Raw genomic sequence first — 11,007 nt, 5'->3', positions numbered from 1 at the left:
ATTAATGGTTCTGAAGTGATCATAGCACTTGAACTACCTATATTCTTGGAGCCAAAAATATCAATCCCTAAAGACATATTATGAATTTAGAGAGAGGAAAAAATAAAAAAATAAAATAAGGTTGGTCAGAATCTGGAAAAAAAAGAAGGTGCAGTCGCCGGAAATTAGGTCTGACTGCCCGAAACTGGTCGGAATAAGAAATAAATATACAGTCTGCCTCGGAATGGAGAGGCGACCTCAATGAAAAAAAAATTGATCGAAAAAACTAGCCGGAAAGTGTCACACGCGCCGGCGCGTGATGCGCGTGGTGACGCGACCCTGGAACTCCTGGCGGCGCGTGACTCGGTGAAACTCAGAGGAGCTCACTGGGGTTTGCTCGCCTGAGTGTTCCGCACCTCATGGTGGTGTGGGTTGTCGCACTACACTTGTAAAAACGAGACAACAATGTAAACCAGCCGTTGACAGTCACCGGATTTTGACTTTATTTTTTTATTTTATTTTTTATTTTCACCAATGCTCTGATACCATGTGAGAAATATAAGGAAGGAATATATTATTGAATTGTTGTTTTAATAATTACATAGAGAACCCTATTTATAGACACTATATAATACAATTCCTTACCAAATAGGAGACTATAAACTATTCCTAGTTTGTGTAGGATTGTGTTTCCCTATTCTATTCTAACAGATATGAAGAAATAAGTTCGTATAAGCACTCAATTAGCTGTACCGCTGTCGTCATTGACACAAAAGTTAATGGGCATGTGAAGAAGCAAAAGGGTAAGGATGTGGTCCATTTTCACTGTTTCATAAGAAATTAAGAAGCCAAAGGGGACGATAACTCCTCACAAATATTGAATTGACAAAAGGAAAAGAAATGTTTTTAGTTCCTTCAGTTACAAGAAAACTAGAAGAGAAGAATATGTACTTCATTTAGGGGAAGTATGGAAATGAATGAACAAGTCTCTGACTGCTTCCGTAAACCAAATATAAGGGAAATGAGGTTCAAAGTCAATTATTCATGCATTCAATGAACTTTAAAGTCAGTGATGTAGTACTCTGGAATTGGATCAGTAAATTTCTTTAGGCTCCTGTCACCTTTTCTGTCCAACAATCTCTAATAAGTCTCTGCTGTTATTTTTCTCTCAGAGATAGACTTTTGTCCTTCCTTTTTGTTCAACTGTTTTTTTGCTTTATCAACATGCACAGAGATAAGTGTACTTAGGATCCTAACAGTTGCGTCTTTGTTTCAACATGCAATGTGAGTTTTTGTTAGCAAAGAACATTGCACCATCTGTGAAAATGATGGAGATTCAGTTTGAACGAATACTGTGTAGTGAGAGCAACTTGGTGTGATCTTTTTATTCTCTTTATAATAAGAAGATTTTTAGTAATCACCATTTGTAGAAGATCAGAGTATTTTGTTCTGATATTGTTATTCTTAAGTGCAGCTCCGAGATTGGTTGGATTTGTCACTTAATCATTCAGTGCCTTCTTCACTTCTAATCCTTTCCAGGTATCTCAGTCTCTCTCTCTCTCTCTGAAATTCAGCACCTGTAGACTAGTATATGCGTGCACATATTACGCATTTTCTGGATTATTTAACTTGCAACTGATTAGTTTTGTTCACTTTTGAGCACATATGACCTGCTTTTTCTTTGCATGTGAGCAGATCTTTCACTGTTTCTGGAAAGTTGAAGCCAGAGGAGGTTGTTGGAGCTACACTGTCTTCGCTACCAGATGAGGTTGTGGACACTGTGGGTATCACGTCCCTGCCATCTGAAGATTATCTATCGGAAAGGAGGAGGAAATTGGAATTTCTTAAAATGCAAGAGGAGCTTATCAAGGTTGATGTCTTCTTTTATTCTTGTGAAATGAACAGTTTTCTTATGCCTTTTCTTTTCCACCCCCTCTCCCCTGCTTAGATGTAGTGGATGGATCTTTTTTTGTTTTCTTAACCGGGGATCCTATTTTTTGACAATGGTATCCATCAGGAAATGAATCTGCCTCTTAAGGCATCTGTATTATATATTTATACATCAAGTTGTGTAAGCATCAGTACTCTTCTGCTTAGAGGTAATTGTAATTGTCCACAGGAGGAGGAAGAGAAAGAGAAAGAGGAAGAAGAGAAATCTAGAAGGAAAGAATCTGTTTGTAGTCGAGAGGATGTGGCATTGAAAGAGATGACTGTTCCTACTGCTACAGAAGCACAAGAGCAAGCTCGAGCAAGAGCAATTGACAAACAAGAGCAGCTATGTAAAATTAGTCGTGCCCTGGCTGTTCTGGCTTCTGCTTCTGTAAGGATGGACTTGAAAAAGTTTTGGACTGTTCAGTACCTAGTCTTTTCTCTCAATCTTTTATAACTCTATTTTATGCAGTCTGTTAGCCAAGAGCGTGAAGAGTTCCTGAGGCTTGTAAATAAAGAGGTATGTCATTTAGAAGCAACTATATGAGAAATCAGACCAAGAATAAGCAAATGGGAATCTCTTATGTTAATACTAGCTGTTTCTCTTAATGATTCTTTCTTATATTTATCATTTCATTATGTCCTTACTTCCATTTGATAAAGTAACATTTGTATATATTGACCAAAACAGCTCATAGGTTGTGCTAAGACCATATTTACAAGGCAAAAGGAAAACCTAGCATAATCCTAGGATATCTATATTGACTCAGTGTCTTCTAAGTCACAATTTTTTGACTTGCTTAAACAGCAGAATATTCAATTAATAGCAGAGAATTAATAGGGGACCTTGCTTCTCCAGCTATCCTTTTCTCTCTCCCCCAACCAAAAGATAAGTTTAAAAATATAATAAATGAAAGAAATTACACCTGTAGGCTGCCTGACTCCCTTTGCTATTGATGTTTTTCTGGTATTTTTTTTTGCAAGTTGCGAGTATCTCTTTGGTTCTCTATAAGGCCAGGTAATTCTCCACAAGAATCTGTGACTCATGGAGGATTCCTTTTCTTGTCAGATCGAGCTTTATCATAGCATGGTAGATGAAGAGGGTACAGTTGGTGAAGTGGATGCCATGAAGGCATATAGAGCTGCTCATGATGAGAATGATCATGCTGCTGAACATGATGAGGTTTCATCTGCACTCATAGATAAGGTGAGACGTTCAACCTGAAATAGTCCTAAAGGTTGTGACAAAAGACATTTATTTTGCCTCTATATCCTAAAAAAATTGAGCAAAGCATCAGATAAAGGTGATGTAGAAGATAATCAAGGGAAAACTAACAGCACACTGGGATGTGTTCCTACAGCTTGCTTGAAATTACTTATTTATTGGCTTAATATGTTTCAGGTTGATTCCATGCTTCAAAATCTCGAGAAGGAAATTGATGATGTTGATGCCAAAATTGGCAACCATTGGCAAATACTTGACAGGTGACTAGCAGTGTTTTGCTTGATAATCCTGCTTGGTGATCCTTATCAAAAGGTTTTGCTTGATGATCAATTTTGGGCTTTAACATTTTCTTTTTTATACTAGTACAAAACCATTTTATATAGTTGTTTCCTCCAACTCCAATGAAATTAAGGTCGAAGTTGGGAAAATCTTGTACCCTTTACTTATCTTTTAATCTAACTATTTATTTTCACAAGCATGCGGGCAGAAATGTGCTCCTTATCATGGAATGATTCTCATGTTGCAAAACATGAATGATATCTGTGTTATCTTTTGAAGATGAATTGGCAGAATATTAATCATCAGCCATGCACGTGACCATTACCATATCATGACTGGAAGCAATGATAATCATGTTTATATTTCTCTCATTAGTGTGATCTGGTTTGTGGCTTGCAGTGGTGACCTAAGTTGCCGGGAAGTTACATGCTCATCTGCAACTGCGCAGATCCAAAATTTAGCTTTTAATTGACTTGCATGCTGTTTTGTTGTACAGGGATTATGATGGAAAAGTGACTCCTGAGGAGCTAGCAGCTGCAGCCATGTACTTGAAGGATACTCTTGGCAAAGAAGGGGTTCAAGAACTCATCAGCAACCTTTCCAAAGATACAGGTCACTTTTCAATTTTGTTTGAAGTTTTTTGCTGTTTAAATGCCGTTTTTAAAAATTGAGACACTGTTTGTTTGATAGCAATTAGCAATACCACACTTGATGGTCTGTGAGTAACTTTCAGCAACTATACTACTAAAGAAGTCGTTTTTTGATAACCGTGTGTGCACCCTCAACTAAAGAAGTCACATATTAACTATACAAAATCCTTGATTGAAGAGTTCCAAACCTCAACTGTCCTAAATAAACCAGCTTAACTATATAATCAACCCGTCTCACTGTATATTCAAATAGATGACCTATTTGCTCATTCATGGTAAATAATAGACGTCGGGAAGTTAGTGATTAACATTGTATGAGCACCAAAGGATTCCTTATTATCTAGAATAACTACTTTTTTAGGTTCCACATTCCTGAGAATGACCCTCATTTCTTTTAATTTCTTTTAATTTAATACATTCTTTTCAAAGAAGTCAGAAAACAGTTACCTTTTACTGTATGTATCTGTTGTTTCCTTTTCTTTTAACTTCTTTAAGTTAATACTTAATTCATACATCAGATTTTCTTCTTTGGATTAGAACTGAAGTTGCTGTATTTTGCGATTGAAATAAACATGGTTTTAAACGAAGCAACTCTTAATTTAGTTCCTACAATGTAGATTTTTGTATTTGTCATTAATTATCTTAATTCACAATTGACCCGAAAAACTGAATGTCTCTGTATATATGTTGCTTCTAACTTCTGTTGAGTCTTTTTGTTGCAGAGGGAAAGATTTTTGTTGAAGACATTGTTAAGCTAGGCAGCCGTGTAGAAGATGCCAGGTCCGATGAATAGACAGAATAATGCAACACTTTGGCATCTTAGCAAATAATAAAACACTACACTTCACTAACCTAGTTCAGTCATGTGATTAGGCCTCCAATTATAGAAAGTCACTGTCTGTAAATTTTCATTTCTCCTCCTGTCAATATCTTTTAGGTATTTTTTTCTTCTTTGTGTGTTTAAATTCTTATTAGTGGTTAATAAAGTCGTTGAGAATCCCGAGGTCAAGGCCGGCTCTTGCCTTTGTAAAATAAGGCTTATGCCTAAGGCCCCCAAAATTTGGGGGACCCCAAATTATTATCAAGAATAAAGTAGAAAATGTGTTAAATTTTTATAGAGAAAATTGATTAATTATGATAAAAATATATTATTTTATCCACTTTAACATCTTTTATACTTTGCTAAAAATAAGAATTAATAGTGAAAAGTGTAGAACAAAGTGAATTACAAATTCTTTTGTATTTTTGTTTAAATTTTAGTTTCAAACATTACAACAAGCATATTAAAATGATGTATACCAAATCATCAACTTCTAGAATCAGATTCTATGGTTATAACTCTTATCTTTATTTAATAATTGTCAACTTATTACTTATAAAATTATGTTAACAATTCATATAATAATTGCCTCACTGAAATGATGTTTTTCAATGTTGAGTTGATAAAATCTTACCTAAAATCAATAACTGAAAAATCAATATTAAATAGGAGTAATAATTTTCATCTAAAGAGTGTAAGAATAATAAAATTTGAATAAATATGTATACGAAGTTTGTTTATATTTTAGGCCTCAAATTAAAATTTTGCTTTAGGTCCCTAATTACGTTGAGTCGCCCCTGCTTGAGGTCTCAGGTTCAAAACTCAGTGGAGACAAAAAAAACATTAGGTGACTCTTTCCATTTGTCCTAGCCTTGGTAGGCGGAGTTACCTAGTACGTACCTGTTGCTGGTGGGAGGAGGTAGGTATCCGTGGAATTAGTCAAGGTGCGTGAAAGCTGGCCAGTCCGTCCACATGCTTGGTGTGCAAGGTAAGGGTTCACATGTTAATTGAGTCAGTTGCATGATTTTTGGTACAAACCCCCACTTCCCACTGCTACAAACAACAGTACAAACCTTGGGAGGTGGTTGGTATTCCGTGAAATTAGTCGAGGTGCGCGAAAGCTGACCCTCCCACATGTTTGGTGTCACGTGTTAATTGTCTCAGTTGCATGCTTTTTGGCACGAGCCCCCACTCCCCACGGTTGCTACAAACACCACCTCAAACCTCGAAAGTTGGGAGGTAATAGGTATCTCATGGAATTAGTCGAGGTGTGCACAAGCCAACCCACATGTTTGGTGTGCAAGGTAAGGCCCACGTGTTAATTGTGTCGGTTGCATGCTTTTTGGTACAGGCCCCACTTCCCAGGGCTACAAATAACACCGCAAACCTCAAAAGGTGGGAGGTGGTAGATATTCAGTGGAATTAATCAGGGTGCCCACAGGTTGGCCCGCCCACAGCTTGGTGTGCAGGGTAAGGGCTCACGTGTTAATTGTGTCAATTGCATGCTTTTTGGTGCAGCCCCCACTTCCCACAGCTACAAACAACACCCCAAACCTCGAAAGGTGGAAAGTGACAGGTATTTCGTAGAATTAGTTGAGCATCTGGCATGCCATAGTTGCAGGATAAGGGCTCATGTCTTAATTGTGTTAGTTGCATGCTTCTTGTTCCCACGACTACGAACTACACCACAAACCTCGAAAGGTGGGAGGTGTCATGTATTCCGTGGAATTAGTTGAGGTGCGCGAAAGCTAGCCCGTTCATATGTTTGGTGTGCGGGGTAAGGGCTCACGTGTTAATTTGTCAGTTGCATGCTTTTTGGTACAAGCCCCCACTTCCCACAGCTACAAACTACACCACAAACCTCAAAAGGTGGTAGATGCCAGGTATCCCATGGAATTAGTCGATGTGCGCGCAAGCTGGCCCATCCACATGTTTTGTGTGCAAGGTAAGGGCCCACGTGTTAATTGTGTCAGTTGCATGCCTTTTGGTACATACCCTCACTTCTCGCGACTACAAACAACACCACAAACCTAAGAAGGTGGAGGTGACATGTATACCGTGGAATTAGTCGAGGTGTGTGCAAATTGGTCCGTCCACAACTTGGTGTCCAAGGTAAGGGCCCACATGTTAATTGTGTCATTTACATGCTTTTGGTGCAGCCCCCACTTCCCACAGCTACAAAGAACATCCCAAACCTTGAAAGGTGGAGGTGATAGAATATCCCGTGAAATTAGTTTAACGGCTTGAAAGCTGATCCGTCCATAGTGTGTAGGGTAAGGGTTCACATGTTAATTGTCTCAGTTGCATGCTTTTTGGTACATCCCCCCACCCATGTCTACAAACAACCCCACAATCCTTGAAAAGTATAAACATCATATTCACATGCAACAACATAAGAATCACTCCCAAATACCACTGAAAAGGATGATACACTTAAGCAGAGTCCTTTTTCTTCACGTATTTCTGTTTACAGTGAAAGGACTTAGGTTTTCTGTGTTTTGTCCCCACTCAAATTAATGTCCAACAACTTTTAGGATCGTTCGGTTAGAAAACAAGTTGGGTTAGGAATTAGGATTACTTATGGAGGATAAGTTATGGTGGGATAGATTATGATAGGAATAGTTATGTTGAGATTATATTTTTATTGATGATTGGTTTGTCATATTTAAATAATGTGCATGACATTTCTAAGAATAAGTTGTTTGTTTACAAGATATTCTTTATTTTATTTAGTTTTTTATACTTTCTTTGCAGTTTTTATTCACTCTTAAAAATAATTTTTTTATCTTCTTTAGCTTAAATATTTTTGTGTGTGCATTCTCATAATTATGCCGTGTGTTTTATAATCCGTCTTATTTAGATTAAAAATAAAACTTTCATCTTAAGTTTGTTAAAGTAATTTTTTTTATTGTTGATGTCATTTCATTTTAGCACATATCTCTCATATATTGTTAAAATAATAAAGTTATCTTTTTAATTGATGTATGAAATACAAATTTTCAAGTGATTAAACTATTTAATTAAAAATATGTAATTCAATAGTGGAGAGAATATTTTACGAGAAATCAAAATATAAAATGAACACAAGGATTAGTCAAATAAATTCATAAATAAAAATTATATTTATATAGTGTAATTTTGTAATGAAAGTATATATAATTGTAAAAATAACGAGTAGTGAAAGTTATAAATGATATTAAAATTTATTTAAATATACATGCATGTAAAAAAATGAGGTATAAAAGAGGGTTTAAGGGGTAGTTTTGTTATCTCGGGATTAGTATTCCACCCATAAAAAGGGATAATTTATCTCAGTTATAATTATTAATCATGAAATAAGTTATCACATACTTTGTAACCGAACAAAGAATTGAGGGGTCGTATGATGTGATGAATAAGAAAAAATAATTCGGGGATAAGTATTAAGTACCCCTCAATACTTTGTTTGGTTACAAGGTGTGCGATAACTTATTCCAGGATGAATAATTATGACTAAGATAAGTTATCCTTGTGGGCGGAATACAAATCTCGAGATAAAAATGTAAAATAACAAAAGTACGCTCTTAAATCCTCTTTTATACATCACTTTTACATGCATGTATATTCACATAATTTTTTGTACCATTTATAGTAAATTCACAATCTTCACTACTCGTTATTTTTATGATTATATATTTTTTCATTAAAAAAGTATACTATATAAATATAATTTTTATTTATGAATATATTATACATTGAGTTTATTTGACTTTTCCTTATGTTTATTTATATTTTGATTTCTCTTAAAATATTCATTCCACTATTGAATTACATATTTTTAATTAAGTAATCTATTAGTCACTTGAAAATTTGTATTTTATATATCAATTAAAATAAAGATAACATTAATATTTCACAATATATGAGTGATATGTGCTTAAATGTAGGGACATCAACAATAAAATTTCTTTTACTTTTAATGATTTTTTAAGACAAAATTTACTTATTATTTATTATACTACGGCAAACGATTGATTGATGATTTTTTAAGACAAAATTTACTTATTATTTGTTAATTTAAAATTCGCTGAATATTTTGAATCCTTCTCCAAAAGACACTATGCTTGTTCTGAATAGGTGGGTTCACACCTATTCAACACATATCGTTGATTATAACTAGATTGAGAGGATTATCTTAGTTTTCAATTAACATTATTTCTTTAACAGGTATATTTATTTTATCTTGGGAGGAAATATCTTAAATGAATTAATGCTACAATAAAAGTTGACAAAAAATGTTTATGGCTAACATAATTAAGCAGTTTAGATAATATGTTTTTGTCAGTTAGTCTAAAACACCGATCTCTACTCGGTCTGTTTTAATACATGCAAAATGCACTAGCACAAGAAGTCAGAATTACATCGTTCCCATAATCAAAATAAATTATATTTAATCTTATGCTATAATCATATCAATGACTTGTCCAATTTTCATCTTAGATAGTAAACAAATAACTTTATATTTATAAGAACCGATGAGTTAATTCTATTAGTATACGCAAAAAACTCTATACACTAAATCATCTACTACATAAGTTAAGGATACATAAACGAGTATATGATCTACTAAATCTTTTATTAAAATTGAATAAACAACTGTTCTATAATAATTAAGTGAAAATTACAAAAGTATACTACTTAAGACTTTAATTAACAAAATATCAATGTACTTCTATTTAATTACAAACATAGTTTTTAAATTACATACATAACAAAATAATTAATTTTGAATTTAAGTTTATTTATTTTTTCAGATTTTCCTCTCTCATGCCTTTTGAATTACGTGCATTTAACGTGGAGATTAATTAGGGATATTAATTTTTTTCAATTTTATCTCTCCTATTACAGTTTCATATTTACACGTTTCATTGATTATTGTAGGGATCATATTTTTTTTCTTTTTTGATATAACTTTTTATTTTACCAATAAAATTGGTGTTGTTATCAATAGGAGAGTTATAGTTCCTAGGAAAGTTTTACAATTTTTCTTTTCTACCAAATGTGTAAGCCCTTCCATATTCTTCTGTTAAAATTTTTTAACCCTTCCATCTTCTTCTTTCCACATTCTTTGTTGAACAATTTTCACTACAGTTCATATCTATACCATCCGATTCACCCTAGTTTTGCCATGAATAGGACTCCGAGTTTGATTTATAATAGAACATTTCAACAGAATTTGTGTGTGATTGGTATAGATTGTATAACAATGTGTGAGATTGGTATGTAATACCAATATACCAGCATTATTACATATTACATCTTAAGTAGTTGTTATTCGATGTATGTTGTTGGTATATAATACCAACATTTCATTCAAATCAAAATCTTTTACTTTAAGTAGTGGTTTTGCAGATTCAATTTTTTAGGTTGGTATATGTTACCAAAATATCAGCCAGTATATTTACTCATTTTATCATTATTTGTGTTTAAACAACTATACCAATTGTGTATGTTTAAACAACTATACCAATTGTGTATGTTTAAACAACTATACCAATTGTGTATGTTTAAACAACTATACCAATTGTGTATGTTTAAACAACTATACCAATTGTGTATGTTCTGGGTATTATATAGTACAACCAATCATTATTTTTAACATTTTTATCATTTTCAATATTTTGGTATATATTACCAGATATCAGCCAATATATTTACCCATTTTTATCATTATTTGTGTTTAAACAACTATACCAATTGTGTACGTTCTGGGTATTATATAGTACAACCAACCAGCATTTTAAATATTGTTTAGCATTATTCAAATATCATATCAAATTATTGCGTTAATGATGTCTATTATAAATCAAACACTCACTTTAACTAGCTTTAATTGTATTCAATGTTCTTTTTTCACCATAAGTACACCAATTGTGCTAGATTTATTTGTATGTTACACTAATATTCACTCATAAGTTATAGCATATTTTTTTTAACATGTTGTCAATTATCTAAGTCACCCAGAATGCAACATTGTATGACAAACACGAGAATACCAAACATGTATGCCAAACAAGAGAATACCAAGGAAATGTCAATTCAAGAGTAACCAAAGTTGGATAGAAGTGCATTTATCAGTTTTAAAA

The 11,007-nt window shown here is 33.8% G+C and overlaps 1 protein-coding gene across 1 annotated transcript in view; it reads left to right on the top strand.

Moving 5' to 3' along the window:
• The window catches only part of LOC102594836 (LETM1 and EF-hand domain-containing protein 1, mitochondrial-like), a 15,400-nt gene extending 10,223 nt beyond the window's left edge, over window positions 1-5,177 (top strand). The window contains exons 8-15 of the mRNA XM_015306558.1: window positions 1,454-1,518; window positions 1,675-1,849; window positions 2,099-2,299; window positions 2,381-2,428; window positions 2,978-3,115; window positions 3,311-3,393; window positions 3,909-4,024; window positions 4,785-5,177. Coding sequence (XP_015162044.1) covers window positions 1,454-1,518; window positions 1,675-1,849; window positions 2,099-2,299; window positions 2,381-2,428; window positions 2,978-3,115; window positions 3,311-3,393; window positions 3,909-4,024; window positions 4,785-4,855 — 897 coding nt within the window. The 3' untranslated portion in view covers window positions 4,856-5,177. The remainder of the gene's footprint in view (window positions 1-1,453; window positions 1,519-1,674; window positions 1,850-2,098; window positions 2,300-2,380; window positions 2,429-2,977; window positions 3,116-3,310; window positions 3,394-3,908; window positions 4,025-4,784) is intronic.
• Window positions 5,178-11,007: the final 5,830 nt, after the last annotated feature.

Source organism: Solanum tuberosum, unplaced genomic scaffold (assembly GCF_000226075.1).
Source record: "Solanum tuberosum cultivar DM 1-3 516 R44 unplaced genomic scaffold, SolTub_3.0 scf00034, whole genome shotgun sequence".
Lineage (NCBI taxonomy): Eukaryota > Viridiplantae > Streptophyta > Magnoliopsida > Solanales > Solanaceae > Solanum > Solanum tuberosum.
The sequence above is the reverse complement of the archived record's forward strand: the minus strand, read 5'-3'. Positions and strand labels throughout refer to the sequence as shown.